This window comes from Caretta caretta, chromosome 5, assembly GCF_965140235.1.
Source record: "Caretta caretta isolate rCarCar2 chromosome 5, rCarCar1.hap1, whole genome shotgun sequence".
In the NCBI taxonomy this organism is placed as follows: Eukaryota; Metazoa; Chordata; order Testudines; family Cheloniidae; genus Caretta; species Caretta caretta.
The window spans coordinates 27,821,621-27,841,570 of NC_134210.1; the positions used below are offsets into that span (position 1 = coordinate 27,821,621).

The following is a 19,950-nucleotide window of genomic DNA, read 5'->3' on the forward strand; positions in this document are numbered from 1 at the left end:
AATTTAAGGAATTTTCAAAATTACCAACAAAGGTTCAGCATGTCAAAATAAGAATGCAAGAAAAACAGTCATGATGTTACTATCAGGTCATAATCCTCAACACAGGATTAATAAACTTTAACTGTTCAAATTTTTCACTTTACACAGTTGTGCTTTGGGCTGCATGTAAAAAAAATGCACACACACTCTTCTGATGCTTCCACTGGAGTTTCAGGTTTCTGAAAGCTTGAAGATGGACTGCAAATTGATTGTGGGCAGATCACAAATTAAAAGTATGCCTAATTCTACACATTGTAATTAGGATTCTTCTTCATCTAACCTTGAATGCAGCCTCAGGTGGAGGGGAAGAGGCTCCTAAGAGATCTTCTACTGCTCCCTACACACAGGCTAATGGTTAAGAGCATTGGACAATGAGCAGAAGATTTGGGTTCTTCTGGCTCTGTCACTGACTCACTGTGGGACCTTGTGGCCAAATCGCTACTTTTCTGGGCCTCCCTTCCTTCCTATCCTTCCCAACTATAAAATGGGAATAATACTTTTCCTCACTCAAAAGTCTTGCGTAAAGCCCACTGAAATCCTCAGGTGTTTTGGGAAGCATGACAGGGGGTACCAGGCCTTTTGAGGCCCCCTGCAGGAGCAGTGAAGGTGGGTCCTCCAGGCCTTCCTAGAATGGTTGCTTCCTTGCAACCTATCAGAGCCCAACAGGCTCAGTTAAAAGCAGCTGAAGGGGCTTAGCCGGTCAGTCAGTGGTTAGGACCAGAAGGGTGAGGAAGGCTGCAAAACTCTTCAGGGAAGGAGGCCTGGGAGAGACCCTGCTCAAGCAGAGATAAGGCAGAGAGAACCCAAGATTGTAACCCTAAGGTAATAGGTGAAGGCAATGAGACCGAGTTTGAAACAGCCCAGGGAATGCAGCAGCAACTATTAAGGAAAGCAGCACGTGGCTGCTGTCTGCAGGGTCCCTGGGTTGGGGCCCAGAGTAGCAGGTGGGCCTCGGCCCCCTATCTCCCACCGGCCAGTGGAGAAGTGGCCTAAACCCTGAAGAGGGTAAAAGATTCTTTACTAAAAGCCCAAGAAAGGGGCTAGATTTAAATGTGCCCAACAGGGACTGAAGAGAGAAGGCACCCTCAGGAAGAATGGGCTGAGTCCAGTTTGAGCCAGGGAACTGGAAGACTTGTTTATGTTTGTTTTTTACTTGAGTACCCCAGAAGAGGTTTGTCCATTTTAGATTGTGTGTGACTTGCCTGGAGTGCTGGGCCACTGAAAACCTGCCTTTAGCAAGGTTGGCAGCCTACAGGGGGTGCCAGGAGGAAAATAAGATTGCAGCACCACCCCCAGCCAACCAGAGGCACTCATGAGAGGTGAGGTCCACGTCCACCTCCCGCCCCAGGAAGGCAATAAATTACTCAACAAAAACAGAATTTAACTGAAAATGAGCGTTTACCATTCCCTCTTTTGGTAGCAAAGGATGCTGGTCACTACTCCAAGCACAACAGCTACTGCCACTGGGATGAGAATGGCAATGATCAACCCCATGGCTAGGAAAAAATAAAGAAAAACAGTAAGAGATATTCAAAGTTATCAGCAAAGTTCGTGGCTCACAACCCTTTTGTAACATTCCCAGATATTATAGGCCACTTTATAGATCAGTGGAGGCTCATCAAGCCCCATCTGCCTATAACGTGACCTATAGCACATCCTTCATTGCAAAAGACAAATCCTCCCAGTTGGTCAATTGTGAAATAGTGTGTAGAAAAGGAAGACGTTTCTGTTTGATCCCCTATTGGTACTAAGCCTCAGATGCATGGTGATAGGCCTGATTGCAAAGTTTATCCCAGAGAGCATAACTTCTAGTGTTTATTGTATTTTAGATGGCTATTTAAAATTATCAAACTATTTGTCTATTCTGTGGCAGTGATTTCTACAGGTTAATTACATGTTGCATAAGTGCATTGCCTTTTACTTAGTTTAGTCTTTTAAGATCACTGAGCATCTCCTCCTCTTCTCCCCTAACAAAAGTTGCCTGTTTAGCCTTCTGGGCAGAGTTGTTTCATGCACTTCTTCTTTCCAAACTGCGTAACCCCCTTTCCTCCCTTCCCCCTCCCCCCCCACCCCATCCTCAGGTGGATTTAGTCATTTTCAATCTTTTGAGCAGTTATGAGTTCAGACCCCATCCATATGTATGAGTAGATGAAGTTTTTAAACATTAAGCATTAATTACTATGAGCTTCATAGTAGCTGTAACAGTTAAACAGCTGTAAGGTTAATTTTTTCCCCCAGTCTGCTATTTAAAAATATGGATAACAGGCCTGGGATAGCTCAGCAGGAAAAGATGTCAGATGAGTCCAAGATAAAGATCATGATGCTCTTTGACTTAAGCACTGCCATGCTACAAGTATTATTAGCAAACAGGAATGTTCAACTTACAATTCTCCTTTGTCACCACATACAGGTCTTTCGATGGGCCTATCCCACCAACGGTATAGGCTCGTAAGTCCAGTCGGTAACTTGTTTTGCCTTGAAGATCAAGTATTCTCAAAGACTTTTTTGTTAGGTCAGTAATATTCTTAACTGTTAGCTCAGGAGACCCTGTTTTGTTTTGTGTTTAAAAATATAGGGAATGTACACATTAGAATATGTTCACAAAACTCAAACTTTCATATTGAACTGGAAAACAATCTTTTTAATGGAGCGAAATCATGCATACAGAATTATGCTGCAGAAAATCCACTACTGTGTCGTGTAACAGGGTGTTAATTAAGCGGCACAAAGGGTATATCTTCAGTGCAGAAGTAACTCTCATTATGTACACTTGCGTTACTCCTCTTAAGTTAGCCCAGCTCGAGTGAGGGCAGCCCTGCTATGAAGTAATACTCAAGCTGCTGTGTCCACACTGATGCTGCACTAAGACTTCTGATGACATATGTCTGGGTTCTTAGCACTGCAGTAAGCTGAGCCATTCTATGAATTCTTTCCTAATGAACTGTGGGAGAACTTGTTTGCCCTGTCTGGCACATGGGGAGGAACTGTGAGAAGCCCTTGGAAGACTTGCATCCGTACTACAGAGTCATTGTGTTAGCAGATGACTAGTTGTGTTAACTTAAGTTTTAGCCTCTACTTCCTGATGGGCCAGCCAGCTTGAGTTAAAAGCATCACCATACTGGAATTAAAGCCTACTCACAATCCTAACCTTGAGTTGGGAGCAGAACTCGAATTTTAACTCTAAGTTTTCAGTGCAGACAAGCCAAAGAGTGAAGAAAAAGGATCCTGGCAGACTAAACATTAATAAACTGCTAGCTGAAAATAAAGATGTCACGCACTGAACTCCATCATTTGCTACAGACTTCATATAATTACATTTCAGAACATCTCTCGTAAGTGCAATTACATTTTATAAGGTTATTTCCTCTATCATTTGCACACTACCACAATTATCAGTTTTGGAATGAACTGAATGAAAAGTATCACACTGACAGGGAAAGAAACTGGCCTTCTCTATCTACAGAACGGAGATTAGCTTGAGCAATGGCAACACAACATTATCCCAACCACACTGCCGATGCTCTTAACCCAGTTCTGGAGGGTTCACCATTTTCACACTCTCTTCTCATTCAGTGTTTTCCTCAGAGACTGGATGTTCATTGTCATGGTGACTTGTGTGGTGTGGGTACCCTAGTCAAGTAGAAATTCCACTTAATTCATTTACTCTTGCCCACATGAGCTGTTAGTATTTTAAATGTCTTCACCAGTTCTTAAAGGCCAATTTTAGGTGCTGAACAATGCCAACTGAACTGTAATTAAACAATTGTTTCTAAAGGATGATTCATTAGCGAGTGTAAGGAGTTTACAGGAAAATTGAAGACCATATATTTTATTTACCTTCTTCCATAAAATTAGTCTTTGAAGTACCTTTCTCCCCTTTTGCAAAGTAAAGAATATATCCCTTTAAAAAGCCCTGGCAGTCTTCAACAGGAATGTCTTCCCATTTTACTAATATTGACTCTGAAGAGGTTTCTTCTACAGTAAAATTTGGTGCTACCTTTGGAGCTGTGGAAAGAATTGAAAAAAAAAAAGTTACACAACTATCCTTCCATTGTATGCTAAGAGTATGTTAGTATTACAGCATTATTATTAAGACTTACATGTTGATCACTACACTGAAAATGTTCTTAATAAAAAGAAAAGGAGGTGACATTAGCCAAGTGTCACTACATCAGCCTCCCTGTTGGTATATTATCACCACTAATTTGTATTGCAAGGGCATCTACTAATCCCAGTCATGGACAAGGACTCTCTTGTGCTAGGTGCTATACAAACAGAACAAAAAGATGCTCCTGCTTGCAGTATGAATACACGTTAAAAATAAATCCAACTAGTGCAAACATTTAGAAAGACGCAACTTAATAGAAATTGTCTCGTTTTCAAATGTCTGTAACTTTGCTTTATTTGAAGAAATTGTGTTTAGTAACAACAGAGCCTGCATTCTTCACTGAGAAAAATATTAACGCTGTTTAAAAGCACTGCTGCGTCCCAGCCGGAGTCACAAGTCTCCATTGCAATTCATGGGAACTAGTGCAGGGATCATAGCCAGGCAAATTCACACAACAGGCCTTAGCTGGAGGTACAGATACCATCATGAGTGAAATTTTAGAAGCCAACTGTGTTCTTACAAAACAAGAAATTATATATCTATTATATCACAATTTCTGTTTTGAAAAATGACAAACTTAGTCCAAATGCTTTTTTGTTTTTTAAGAGAGGTGTAAATGGTTGAAAACAAGAGTTTAGAGTAAACATTTCATTTCATCTTCCATCATAGCATTAAGCAACAAGCAATGATCCCTACAAAGCATTACCTTGGCTCAGACTACGTGATCAGAGAAAGTTTCCAATAAAATTATTCCAAGCACCTGGCAGAAATGAAATGGGTCCTATAGCTCCAAAATATGCATTTATCCTTCACTCTCCTAGCTATTAAGTATAAAGAGGAGTTCAGACTTCCAGGAACAGAGCAAAAGGGAGTGCAGGGGTTGTCCTTAAATGTCTAAGGCATTCCAAATCAATATCAGCATATATCAGATATAAATGTAAATAGCAGTAGCTATAGAAACTCTGGAATTTTAATTAATGAGACAATTTGTACATTCATATTTTAAAAATACAATTTTACTCTAAAAACTGATTTAGATATAAAGAACATTGTAGGTTTCTTTATTCACTGTGTCTCACTGATTTCTATATTAAATATACTCAGACATATTTTTACGTGCAAAGTAACTGAGCCCCACACACTCACTTTGGCTTCAACAGTCAAGATTAGAGTTGTGTGAATGACTGATTTTTTAGTTCACTGGCCAAACAAAAAAAATTGTTTTGCATCGAACCAAAGACAATTTTTTTAAATGTTCTGGTGACCCAAAAAAGTAAAGAAAATGTAGGTTTCAGGTTGAAAAAAATATTTTTATTCAAAAACAAAAAAACCTTTCATTTGTTAAACAAGCAAAATTGCATCATTTGAACCAAAAATGTGTTTTGAATAAAAAGAATCTACGCTTTTTGTTTAGAAAAACATTGATGATGAGATGAAATGTTTTAATTTTTCCAGAATTTTGTTTTGTTTTCCAACCAAAACAATTTGGTGAATTCAACCTGAATTCACAAAATGTTTCAGTCAACCTGAAGCTAATTCTTTGGGGAAAAAAGTTTTGGCCAACATTTTTTGCCCAGCTCTCGTCAAGATGGACTCTTTTCACACCGCAGAAGGCTGGTAAAAATGGTTCCTTGAAGCCCAAATTATACCTCAGCTTTACCTGTACAACCACTATCTTCACCTGTACAACTGTCTTTACCTGTACAACCCCTGTGCAACCATACTGGCTGTAAATGGGACTGCACAGATGTCACACAGCATAGGTGCTGACTCCATGCGTGCCCCAGGGCTGGAGCACCCACGAGGAAAAAATGGTGGGTGCTGAGCAATCACTCACAGCCCCCCTGTTATTCTCCCTCCCCCCAGCGCCTTCCGCCCACTGGCGGGCCCCGTGGATCAGTAGCTTCCCCTCCCGCCCCACACCTCCTGCGCGCCACGATCAGCTGCTTTGCAGTGTTCAGGAGGGTCGGGGGTGGGGGGGTGAGGGGAGGAGCGAGGACGCGGTGTGCTCGGGGGACGGGGGCCAAACTGGGCGGGAAGAGACAGGGTGGGGGTGAAGCTGGGGTGGGGCCTTGGGAAAAGGGGTGGAGTGGGTGCGGGGCCTGGTGCAGAGCTGGGGGTTGAGCACGCCCTGGCACTTTGGAAAGTCGGCGCCTGTGTCACACAGCATAATCTGAAGACAATGCAGTTACATGAGCACAACAAAGGGCATATTTGGATGCAGAGTGTGTTGTTGATGATGTGCAATATGGAAGCCAATCACCAGGCTGTCAAAACTCAGGATAACATCGTGGGGGTGACAGTGGGAAAAACGTCTTTTGACTCGCAAACTGAGCACATTTGTCACAGAAGTGAGTAAGACGAGGAAGGTGGAATTCATATTGCCATTTATTCAAACATTTTAGGGCTGAATCCCCATTTTAACGTCTGTATCCCCTCTCGCATTCAATATTACAATAATTTCAATCTGATTTTCAGACAACAGAATAAGAACCAGCTAGGATGCAGAGAGTGGAAGTTCACTGAATTAGTGAATAAGTGATACATTAAAAATCTTTATTAATGAACTCTGAAGGCTGGTGGCACTGAAAGAGAAAAAGGAAATATTCAGCAGTAAGGAGATTCTGCTTTCAGACTTTTTCTAATTTATCTAGCAAAAACTAGTACAGGTTAGTCATATTTATTTGATCTTGTATTTCTAAAGGATCTTAACAATAAAATGCACTTACGCAATTCTTTCATGTATCCCGTTATATTCTGTAATAACTGATATCCATTGTGTTTGCAGCCATATAGTGAAAAATTGTATCTCACACCAGGTTGAAATAGAGCTGCAAAGAATATCATTGGTAAGCAAAATCTTTTTAGCAAGAGCTATATTTTAAGCTTTTACATACATATTTTCATACAAAAACATTTAAAGTAACACCACCAATAATTAGACCACCAATTCTAAACTGGGGGTTCGTGGCATGCTGGGGGCCACAAACAGGTTTCAGGGAGTCTGCCAAGCCCCGCCACACTGCAGGGGCTAAAGCCCCACTGCCCTGGAGTCCTGCTGCCTGGGGCTGAAGCTGAAGAACACTGAAGCCGCAGGAAACAACTGTTTTTCTGCATATAGAAGCCTGAGCAATTGAGCTTCCTGGGGCCCCAGGCAATTGCCCTGCTTATTACCAGCCCTGGCTTTTATATGCAGAAAAACAGTTGTTGGGACACAAGTGGGCCTGGGAAAGAAAAAGGCTGAGAACCCCTGAATTAGACCATACGGTATTTACAGATAAATATTTCCCCTATTTAATCCCTACTGTATTTATACACAAAAGGTGTGCCGTTACTCGCACAGTTCAGAGTCAGTAAATCATTTTGACCACTCAGAGCAACCTAGACAGTTGAACAAATATAAATTACGAAAACGTTGGAAGCAGCACGAATTGTTGCTTTCCATTATGAAAGACACACTTGCAATGTTAACAGAGATGCTATTTTTCCTTCAAGGCTGTCCTGGTGCTTCTTTTCCCTCCCCAGATATAGTGGCTCATCAACTGATTTCTTCTTAGTTATTATAGCCATACCCATAACAGCACTGTTATTCAGGGTGACTATTCTCTTCAATAATGAGCTCCAGGCTTGAATCAAGTCTGTATAAAACATACATTGTTTTTCCCTCTTGTTTAGAGAGAGAAGATCCCAGGGGAAGAAAGTCTAAGGGACAAAGGAGTTCAAGAGAGCTGGCAGCTTTGCAAGGAGGCAATATTAAAGGCACAACTGCAAACTACCCTAATACAATGGAAAGACAGGAAGAATAATAAAAGGCCTATATGACAGGTTTCAGAGTAACAGCCGTGTTAGTCTGTATTCGCAAAAAGAAAAGGAGTACTTGTGGCACCTTAGAGACTAACCAATTTATTTGAGCATGAGCTTTCGTGAGCTACAGCTCACTCCATCGGGAGCTCTTTATGACCTGAAAATCAAAAAGGTACCCTACAAAAAGTGGGAACATGGACAAAATGCTAACAAGTAGTACCAAAGAATAGCACAAGCATGTAAGAAAAAAACCAGAAAGGCTAAAGCACAAAATGAGTTACATCTGGCAAAGGACATAAAAGGTAATAATAAGAAGAGGTTCTTTAAATACATTACGAGCAAGAGAAAGATGAAGGAAAGTGTAGGTCCTCTACGTAGCAGGGAAGGAGAGCTAATCACTGATGGCATCAAGAAAGCTGAGGTGTTTAATGCCTATGTTGTGTCAGTCTTCAGTGAAAAGGCTCATGGTGACCAGATACTCAACACAATTAATATTAAACAACCCAGGGGAAGGAATGCCAGTCAAACTAGGGAAAGAACAGGTTAAAGAATATTTATATAAGATTAAATATGTCTAAGTGACAAGGCCTAATGAAATTAAGGAACTACCCTGAAATAGTCTCGGAACCATTAACAATTATCTTTGAGAATTCCTGGAGTACCAGTGAGGTCCCACAAGACTGGAGAAGGCAAACATAGCACCTATCTTTAAAAAGGGGAACAAAGAAGACCTGGGGAATTATAGATCAGTTAGCCTAACTTTATACCTGGAACAAATTATTAAACAATTAATTTGTAAGCACCCGAAGGATAATGGGGGTAATAGACAGCCAGCATGAATTTGTCATGAACAAATCATGCTAAAACAACCTAATTTCCTCCTTTGACAGTGTTACCGGCCTAGTGGATGGGGGGTGAGGGGGAAGCAGTAGATGTGATATATTTTGATTTTTGTAAATCTTTTGAAACAGTCCCATATGACATTCTCATACACAAGGGAAATGTGTTCTAGATGACATTACTATAATGTGGATACAAAACTGGTAAAGAGACCATACTCAAAGACTAATCATCAGTGGTTTGCTCTCAAACTGGAAGGGTGTATCTAGTGGAGTCCGACAGGGGCCAGCCCTGGGTCTGGTACTATTCAATATTTTCATCAAATGTCTTGGATAATGGAGTGGAGAGTATGCTTATAAAATATGAAGGTGACATGAACCTGGGAGCGGTTTCAAGCACTTTGGAATACAAGATTGGAATTCAAAATAATCTTGACATATTGGAGAATTTGTCTGAATTCAACAAGATGAAATTCAATAAAGACAAGTGAAAAGTATCAAAGAAGGAAAAATCAAATGCACAGCTACAAAATGGGGAAGAACTGCCTAGGTGGTACTACTGCTGAAAAGGATCTGGTGTTATAATGGATCACAAAACGAATATGAGTCAAAAATGTGATGCAGCTGTGAAAAAAGGCTAACATCATTCTGGGGTGTATTAACAGGAGTGTCATATGTCAGACACAGGAGACAATTGTCCCGCTCTACTTGGCACTGGGGAAGCCTCAGTTGGAGTAATGTGTTCAATTTGTGGTACCACGTTTTAGGAAAGAAGCAGACAAAGTGGAGAGAGTCCGGAGGAGAACAATTATTTAATCAATGATAACGTATTTAGAAAACCTGACCTATGACGAAGGGTAAAAGAAGAAAACTGGGCATGTTTAATCTTCAGAAAAGATGACTGAGTGGGGACCTGATAAGAATCTTCACAATATATTAAAGACTGTTATAAAGAGGATGAGGATCAATAATTCTCCATGTCTCCTGAAGGTAGAATACAACATAATGGCCTTAAGTTGCAGCAAAAGAGATTTAGGTGCGATATTAGGAAAAACTTTCTATCTATAAGGGGAGTTAATCTCTGGAATAGGCTTCTAATGGAGCTTGTGGAATCCCATCACTGGAGGGTTTTAAGAACAGGTTGGACAAACACCTGTCAGGAATGGTCAAGGTTACTTGGTCCTGTCACAGTGCAGGGTGCTGGACTTGACTTCTCGAGGTCCCTTCCAGCCCTACATTTCTATTATTCCATCATTCTATAAGATGACAAAAGATTCAGCCCTCCAAAGCGCTGCATGCCCTTGACACTCGGTGAAGTTGCAGGAGGTGCTCAGTAGTAGTCTTTGCGCAGTCAAATGCTCAGACCTTGAGCCAACAATCTGATGCATGTGGGTTGATCCCTATGAGTGTTGGGAGCCTCTGTGCTGCCAAATGGGCTCCGGGCAGGTGCAGGGGTCTGACTACAAGAATTTCATTGTAGGGTTGAGACTCTAGGTGACTGAGTCTTAAATGTTGGCTCTAGTTGGGGCCTTTATATTTAATTTATTAAGTTCTAGTCTTTGTAATGCCCTCTTGGACAGCAGGAAATATGCCTCTTTTCCTGCTTATTTCTTTTCTCCCCACTTTGCTCCCCACTGTTCCCACCACACCTGCCTTTTGTTTATTTCTTAGCCTGTCCACCTGCATCTAGATACCTAGAATGTGCCTTGCTCCAGGAAAAGTCAATTGTCTACTTATTGCAAGCCAACAGAGGAAGCTCACACTTTCTCACACTCAAAAAACCAATTCATTCTTTTCCCCCACCCCTCCCCTTGGTGTCCAGACTGGTACATTTGGAATCTGGAAGATTTGCCTGGGATTTTAACAATTTTACAGAATGCTAAAGTTTGGGCTTCAGCTACATTTCTTTTAGTAACTTCAAAACATTATGGAAAGTGTAAAGAAAATAATAGTTGAATCAAAAACGAAGAGATGGAGACAGCTGAGGAGAGAGAGAAGTTAACATAAATATTAGCACAAAGAAGGTATTTTAAAACAGTACCTTTTATCCTTCCCCCTGATAATTTTCGGCATTCACTTGCATACCATGCAAGCTTTGAATTGGACAGCCTAATTTAAACAATGATTTTCTCTTACCAGATTTTATCACAGCATCTGTTGCATTTGAAGGAAACGTTTCCCAGTCCACACTACAGGGTTCAGATCCAGATGAAATACACCATTTTAATGTGTAGCCACAGGTCACGTTGGGGTCAGAATGCCAAGAAATGTAAATTCCATTTCCCATTGCAATTGCCAGCTCTGTTTTGACATTGTCTACAATAAAGACAGTATATAAAAAACATTAGATCTCAGCCCTGTATCTTTAGCTCAAAGGGCTTTCTTGAAGCCTGAACTACAGTTCTTAGAAAACAGGTATCATGAGAACACACATACAATGTGTTCACACTTGGAAAGAGGATCACGCCACTGGTTCTGTGAAATTGTAGTAAATTATACTGTACTTTTTGAAGCACTATAAATCAAGCTTAGACGTCCATAGTGAAGTCTGCAAGAGTAGTGCAGAAAGGAGATAAAAATTTCAGCAAATCCTCAGGTTTGGATACAAATCACCTTCTGGGGATAAGTTTCTGTTGCAGGGGTTCTGGTTTAAGTCAAATTGACAGCAATTTGGTAGAAGACTCCAGCTACTAATTCCTTTCATTCATCCACCCCCCAAACACCAGGCTGTTAACTAGTTCCTACAGAACCTCACTTCCACCTATGGCCACTATTCAGGTGGGGCCCAGTAAGTCTTAAAGATCCCCTCCACGAGCAACCAAAATACTTGAACACCCCATCACATCTTCAGAACCTCCTCAACTTTCCTTGAGTTTCAATGTTCTTAGCCTTGATCCCTGTTTGCTTGGATCATCACATTTTATTAAAACTGTCCAGTCTAGGCAAGACTGACTTTAAAGGGAAAGGCAAACCTCAGTAATTAAAAAAAAAAAAAGTTGCAAAGAGAAACACCTTAATTCCTCACTGAGGCGTTGTGAATATTAAAGGGCTATGTAAATGCTGAGTGTTCTATGAGACCGTATGCTGTGTGCTAGCAGTACAACTGTTTGGAAGAAAATATCATTGCTGAATTGCCACTTAAAGCCATGTCAATTTCACCTCTTTTTGTATTCATTTCTCTCCATTTGATGGGACTATAAGGGTAAATGTATAGACAGGGCAAGTTCTTAAACTGTTAAAAAAACAACCCTGAAACACATAGTTTCTAAGAAGTTGAACATTCAAAGAAATCACAAGTTAGGGTGCTCGTTTTTTATGACACTTGCACAGTATTTTATTTCTAGAATTTTGTTAATATGAAATTAATTTACTGACAGCCGGCTCAATAGCATTCTCTCAGCAAAAAACAACACTGGATATTGAAGTGCTGTACGTGCATCTTTTTGCTGCAGTCTAGACTAGCAGCACAAATACTGCCATGAAGGAGGCCAGATAAGCACCCACATAGTAAGTTTGCTTCTCCTCCACTGTATCTTTTTAATTATGTTGAAAGCTCACATTAAGTAGGATATGACATAGGTTTTGCTTCCCTTTCAATTCTTTCATGAAACCTGTCTCGAGCATCAGAAACGTTTCTCTCTTATTGATGTTATAAACATGTACAGGATGCAGCCAGAAGTGACTGTATAGCAGTGTAATCCAGTGGTGAGTCATGTTTCAAATAATTCCTATGTCAACTCGGAAGACAATTCAGAATGAGTATATGTTGGGTAACACCAAAGGGAAATTCAGTCTTCCAAATGTTACCTTTCCAGTACTATGCTGTAATAATCACAGAGTTCCGGCTGTCACCCTCGGTCACAGGCTACAGAGCTGAATTATCTAGAGAGTCCTACATTCTGCAGAGTCAGCTGCATTTGTTGCTCATGATGTGGAGTTATTAAAGTGATGCCATTAATTTATCTATCCTGCCCAATTCCTTTTCTTTCACATATGCAGTGATAAATTAATAGGAAGTGTCGCTATACAGGAGCTGAAGGCTATTTAGCCTGAGGACAAAACTCATTCTGGATAATGGGGGATCATGGTTACTGACATCCCAACTATCAATCTCAAACAAAACACATTTCTGCCTCAAGAGATGTGATTTTATTTTCAGAACTTCAGACAGAAAGTGCACAACTGTGATGTCTGTTACATGCCCACATTGGGTGTATGGGTCACATTATGTGCCTTAAGACAGGTCACAGCATAGGGCTGAGGGGCTAGGAAGCACAGCTTCTGCAGAGCTGCTACTCCCCGCTCCAGCAGAGTTGGGCGAGAGCTAGCAGTGCCTTGACTCTGTCTTCCCAATGTGCCAGACGACCCAGATGAATGGGAGTGGATGGGGAAGTAATCTGCACCAGGTATAGAGCTGACAGAGATTACTTTCTCCCTGGAGCAAGAGGGAACTGGGACCATGTTGTGATGTACATGGTCTGCTCCTATTCTCCCTTCATGTGATCAACTACAGATGCATTTAGTTGATGTTCGAATCCCACAGAGTGGAAAACTGTTAAACAACTATGCAGCATTGAGGAGGTTCCACTGAAGAAAAACCTATTTTGATCCTCTTACATTTAATCATATTCATTTGAGTCAAAAAGATGGCACAAAAATAAATAAAACCTCCTAAAAGTTGAAGATTTGTGCCAAAGATTTAGCCTCTCCCTTGTTATTCCTGGGAAGTGTCCAGAAAACTGCAACACAGCAACCTAGCTTGTAACTGCTGCCTTCCTTCTATACAACGAGTATAATTTGCTGGTGAGACGCTGCACTTAAAAAAAGCAGTGACTGTAGATTGAAAAAAGCACTCGTTACTTGCGCAGATCAGCTAAATTTTCTGAAAAACAGCCACCCAGCTGCTCCACAAGCTTCGAATGTTTTAAATCCTTGAATCATGTACTCACCGCTTGGAAGATCCACACTAGTTATCCTAGAAGGGGGAGATAAGCCAGCATGATTTTTGGCTACAACACTAATTAAACAATCATTTCCCTCAAGTTTTATTTCAGTGCTGTTCAAGGGTACAGGGACTTCAAGCATTGTCTCTCGCAGGTAACATGACACTTCATGGGACAGTATTATTCCATTGGCTTCAGAAAGAAGTAATGGCTATGCAACAAAAAAAGCACAAATCACATTAAAACCAAACTTTTGTTAAAAATCAGGACACAGGATTACATGCATCTAATACTCAAGAGTTGGGATTACCAGGCAAAAAAAGTCAGTAAAGCAAGAATGTTTTTAGGAGTTAACACATGAGCACTGAAGACAACTCTCAAAAGGGACAAATTTAAGGAAGTTATTCTGTTTGTGAAATCCTACTTAATTCCATATGCAGCTGTTTTTAGTAATATCTTTTTTTTTTAATCTTTTTTTTTTTTAAAAGCATAGTCCACATTTCTGGAACAATGATGTTTTCGTTTAGGACACTAATTTTCTGAGTAAAAGCACTATAAAATATTTAAGAACAACAATTAGATTTACTGGCTATAAACTTTGCAGACATTAAAAATATGTAAGAAAAGCAACGGACACACACACACACACACACACAGAGGTACATACCTTCCAAAAGACTGTTAGAGTTTCTCTGACAGGACTTCTCTCTCTCCAGATATCCGGTCCTCTTGCAGGAGCTAAGAAAGGAGATTTTACAAAATAAGGCAAACTTGTTAAGCATAATGACAGGTTTCAGAGTAGCAGCCGTGTTAGTCTGTATTCGCAAAAAGAAAAGGAGTACTTGTGGCACCTTAGAGACTAACCAATTTATTTGAGCATAAGCTTTCGTGAGCTACAGCTAGCTCACGAAAGCTTATGCTCGAATAAATTGGTTAGTCTCTAAGGTGCCACAAGTACTCCTTTTCTTTTTGTTAAGCATATGGCTTACAAGTTCAATATTTTGACATAAAAGACAGTTCAATAAACTTACGGGCTTCCAAAGTTGTGAGCTTTTTTGTCTCACTCCATTTACTCCATCTCCAGAAATGCTCAGAAGCTGAACAACGCACTCGGAACGTGTATGTGGCATACGGATGTAATGCGTCCGCCCGAGCTCTGTAATTTGAGTTTTCTGCACCGGCCATTGAGACATTCCGCTGTTAAGAATTAATAGAATTCTATATGAAAACCTTTCCCCTGTCCCGTATCATGCTAGTACCATTACCTGGAAAATGTTTTTTAAAAGTCAACTACAGTATTAAAGTTGTACTATCAGGCATCTGTGTGATTATTTAAGAAGAATCTGTTATATAAAGTCTCGTGGGATGTAGTGTCTTTTAACGGGCAATGGGAATGTATGCTAAAAAGCTTCCAAACCAGAATATGTGGGGAAATAAATGTAAATGAAAGAAAATATATAGGGAAAATATTTTACATAAAATCACCGTTCACCAGTGAAAGTTTTTCAGGGGCCTATCATAAGAAGTTACACCTAGTATAGAAATTAAAATACCAATAACTACTTTAAAACGCATGTAGGTATATACTAAATTGTCAACATTAGATGCTGTATCCCATGTGATACTGGGAATTATCCTATACCATAAAGGAGAGTAATCACAATGCTAACAACACTCTCTCTGCTTTCCCAGCCCCCTACCATTTGATTCCCCAAAGTATTGCACTCTCTGAACCACCAGGAAGGACTGGTGGTCCACTGACCATAATTTGAATACCCCTTTCTTTTGAGCCGGTTCCATGAGGCTATATATGACAGCTATTATCACTGAACACTCTTTCTACATATGCATTAAATCCTGGCTCCACTGAAATCAATGGCAAAATCCCCACTGATTTCAATGGGACCAGGATTTCACCCGGGGTGCTCCTATGCTCAAGTGATGGGCATGGTATGAGAACCTGGACAGATAAATAACATTCTTCCTCTGTAAAATGGTGCCTGCACAAAGCACACCCAAGAAAAAACGCTTGACCAACATCCATATCATTCAAATAAAATATATACCAGTAACAGTATTCCTACTAAGTGCTCCTTTTTCCTTCGAAGGAAAGCAAACATAATCAGGTTTTAGTATAAACAGTCAATTGCATAGTATTGAGTTTAAAGCAGTTAAAACAGTGCATAATAGTGACACATATGCATACTACTATAAATGTGTACAGTGACTCAGTGCCAAGGCTGCTGTGAGAAATCCTGACCCTGGGAACATTTTTTACTGAATCTACTTATCAATACACATCTATCGTGGCTGCCAAGAACTGGTCTCCAAAGTGAATTTTAGTCTGAAATTCGTTATAATTTTTCTTCTAATCCAAATGACAAATAGAAAATGTCAAAAAGCCAGCAATTGAGCATATGAGTGGAAAAGCTTCTGCCACCGTCACCAAAACATCTTGCAGTATCGATAACAATTTCACATCTATTCCTTGATTACACTGTACCCTGTTCACTTATATTCTAGCACAGTGTTTCTCAAATGCGGCCATGCATACAGCCACCAGGGGCTTTTCGTGCGGCCACAGCCTCCTGGGTAGTGATGGGGGCAAAGCAGCAGCTCCTCCCGTGGGCCGACCAGCAAAGGTTTGTCCCTGCCCCCTTCTGGAGCTATAAACACTGTAGGAGCAGGAGATCAGTGGGAGTTCACTGCCTTCCTGGGCCTTCATCCATGTGGAGCTGGGCTCCTTCCCCCAGCCACAGAGTTTCATGCTCTGACCCCAGGCTCACCCCCCACCGTCGCCCTGGCCTCTGCTGCCTCCTCCAGCCCTCCAATTGCCACTGCACCTCCGCCCCCATCGCCCCACCCAGGGCTTAATTTGTCCCCCATCTTGCCGGGGCTGAGTAAGTCTGCTCTGAAAAGTAATATTAACAAATATACAAATATCGCTTTTCACAGTAGCAGACTTACTAACTAGCAAGTCTTAAAAAAAAAAAAAAAGGCAAAACATGCAAAGCACCTTATTTGTGTTTCTATTCTGTTTAGGTCCAGTAAAGAATAGAGACAACTGTCAATAATTTTGTCTGGAAAAAAAACCTCTACATAAATACATTACAATGATTTGGACATGTATATATGCATTTTTATTTGTTTTTTCCTAACGTTAATTAAGTATTTTAGGGAAAAAACTGTCAGAACGGCCACCAGCAAGAGTTGGTGGCCGCATGCTGAGGCCACCAAAACATGTCTTGTGAGAACCCCTGCTCTAGCGTCTGGAGAACAAGGTAACAAAGCTACATCTTTTGTAAAGTTTTGGCCTGTGTTTCAATAGCAGCCGCCTAGGTCTAAACTTACTCATGTCTAAATGTCATTTCTTTCTGCTCTCCCCTCAAACCCTCAAGCAACCTGTATGGATTTTACTTGTGGTACTTAACCTACTAGTACTTTTTAGCACATTTTATAATTTTAATACAAAAGACTCAAAATCTCTCAAACCACAGAATACAAATCAAGATTTTGGAGTGCACAGTTTAGAAAGACCAGGTCAACACAGCTTTGAAACACTAGTCCATGAAGCTATATTTAAACCCAGAGACTTCCCCAGTGTAGTTTATTTAAAAAACAAAAACACAGACATTGCCAAAAAAAATGTTTTCTACTGACTACAGCAGGCTTTGGACCAGGCTCCAGGATATGGTAAAAGCTCTTTATCCCTAATACTTTCTGAGTTCTCAGGTGTTACACACTTACAGTAGATTTTTTTTGTAACGGTAGCTTTAAGAGATGAAGGGGGGTAATCTACAACCTTAAAAAGGGGCCAATTAATAAAATGTCTGGTGCTGCCAGCACAATAGAGCAGCTTTGCAAGGGACCTTACGAGTTTTTCTGGAGGCTGTAAAAATGTTAAATTAGGCTATGCCTGTACGTGGAGCAAAGGGGGTGTGTGATTCTCAGCTAGCGTAGAGATGCTCGAGTTAATACACTAAAAATAGCAGTGTCGGGGCTAACATGGGTGGCGGCTCAGGCTAGTTTCCAGGGAGTCCAAGCAGGAATGTTCTCAGGACAGCTAGCCTGAGCCATCACATGTGCTACCCCAACTACACTGCTATTTTTAGCAGGCTAGCTTGAGCAGGGCTAGTACAGGTATGTATATGTGAGCTCAGAATCGCACCCCCACCTCTAGTGTGGATCTAGCCTGAGAGGGACCTTTTATGATGGCTGCATGGGGGGGGGGGTGGGGGGGGGGAGAAAGTGACAGAACTCATAGTCACTGTACTGTGTGCATGGCCACTGAATCCCAATCAGCATCAAGTTCCAGGAAGTGTACCTCGCCTCTTCAACTTTGACTGAAATTTTGAGAACATCTGACAGGTGCTTTTAGTTTTCTCTAAATGACAGATATAGAGGACTTCAGTCGGGATATCCTACTGACACACGCGGCTCATCTCGCTCAACAGAAAAATTCTTCCCCTCTCATTCTTTATATCATCCACAGATTGCAGTAACGAATTGCTGAAATAGCTGACAAACACGTACACAGCATTTACTGAGATGCCGCTTACACCAACTGTAAAAGTGACTTGGAAACTGCAAGACTGGAATCTTAAAACAACTTCAAAGAAAATTTTCAGAGTACAAGAGTAGTGATAATGTGTGCATGAGTGCTACCTACCTCCCAAAGACACAACCACTATAGTCTATCGCCTAAAAGTGGCAATTTAATAAAGAGACATCTTCAGAAAAGCAATTTTGCAAACTTATGACAGAACTCAAATATTATGGCTAATTTTAATGCTTTGCAACGTCTCAAAACACTACTTAGTTTTAGCCTGTTATGACCTACCACTGCACTGTGAAAAGAACTGGAAGTAAACGTGACTAGAGCTTCTCTGTAAGCTTAGGTTTCAGAGTAGCAGCCATGTTAGTCTGTATTCACAAAAAGAAAAGGAGTACTTGTAGCACCTCAGAGACTAACAAATATATTTCTTATTTGTTAGTCTCTAAGGTGCCACAAGTACTCCTTTTCTTTCTGTAAGCTTAGGAGCTAGACTTTTGACATTTAACACAGTTACCTATTGGTATAACCTATCAGTTTCTCTTTTACTGGTACAAAATTGTAAAGAAATGCATTTCAATAAAACCAACATTTCAGCAGAGCAAAATTACATTAAAAATAATACTCACCAGTTGTCGTTCTGAATTACTGTTACTAATTTCAATTTGACACAAAAGTCTGATTTGAATAAAGTTGCCAGGTATATACCAAGACAGATGGGCATTTGTTGAACTATTAGCGCTCACAGTGAATTTATCAGGAGTTTCCAGATTAACTGAAAATTAAATTTATAAAGAAAATCAACTAGGATTTTTAAAGGTGATAAATAATAGCTTTATTATTATTTTTAATTCTGTAAGAAAAATCTTACTTTTAAAGTAGTCAAAAATAATCAACAGAACAGAACATTCATCAGATTGATAATTATTGTGACAGCTGAGTGTTGTTTTAAAAATCAAACAATATATATTAGTCTCTTGCTATGAAGGCACGCCAGCAAGCAGTTTTTGTCCATACTGAAAATTTGGCTGACACTCGTGGGAATAGTTTTATTTTAGTCAGAAGCAGTAATTGGCATAATGGCCCAAGGAGTTAAAAGTAAAATTACAGCATAACATTATTCCTGTTAACTGCTACTGATTTTACTATAAAATAGCTACACTTTCGAAGATCACAGTGGCTGTTTCACAAGATCATATCAGTATTTGATCAAACAGGAAATTAACCAAAAACATCCATAATTAATAATTGGAAAGTGGGGCAAAAATATAAAACTCATATCCTACCAAACATAGCAGGGCAATGTTACATAACACACCATTTCCCACCCAGCTCTTTTCATTTCTTCACCTCTTTTGTCCTCCTTCTATCTTTGGGTATGTCTATACTACCTGCCGGATCGGTGGGCAGCAATCGATCCAGCGGTGGTCGATTTATCGCGTCTAGTCTAGACTCAATAAATCGACCTCCGAGCACTCTCCCGTTGACTCCTGTACTCCACCGCCATGAGAGGCGCAGGCAGAGTTGATGGGGGAGCAGCAGCAGTCGACGCACCGCAGTGAAGACACCACGGAGAGTAGATCTAAGTACGTTGACTTCAGCTAAGTTATTCACGTAACTGAAGTTGCATAACGTAGATCGATCCCTGCCCCCTAGTGTAGACCA

The 19,950-nt window shown here is 40.5% G+C and overlaps 1 protein-coding gene across 5 annotated transcripts in view; it reads right to left on the reverse strand.

The window, feature by feature from the left end:
- Positions 1-19,950, reverse strand: part of LIFR (LIF receptor subunit alpha) — an 88,082-nt gene that overhangs the window by 8,083 nt on the left and 60,049 nt on the right. For all 5 annotated transcript variants that reach the window (XM_048850550.2, XM_048850548.2, XM_075128436.1 and 2 more), the window contains 9 exons: positions 18,915-19,060; positions 14,765-14,930; positions 14,401-14,471; positions 13,740-13,944; positions 10,927-11,106; positions 6,877-6,978; positions 3,877-4,044; positions 2,425-2,586; positions 1,442-1,535 (listed from right to left, as the gene is read on the reverse strand). In XM_048850550.2, coding sequence (XP_048706507.1) covers positions 1,442-1,535; positions 2,425-2,586; positions 3,877-4,044; positions 6,877-6,978; positions 10,927-11,106; positions 13,740-13,944; positions 14,401-14,471; positions 14,765-14,930; positions 18,915-19,060 — 1,294 coding nt within the window. The remainder of the gene's footprint in view (positions 1-1,441; positions 1,536-2,424; positions 2,587-3,876; positions 4,045-6,876; positions 6,979-10,926; positions 11,107-13,739; positions 13,945-14,400; positions 14,472-14,764; positions 14,931-18,914; positions 19,061-19,950) is intronic.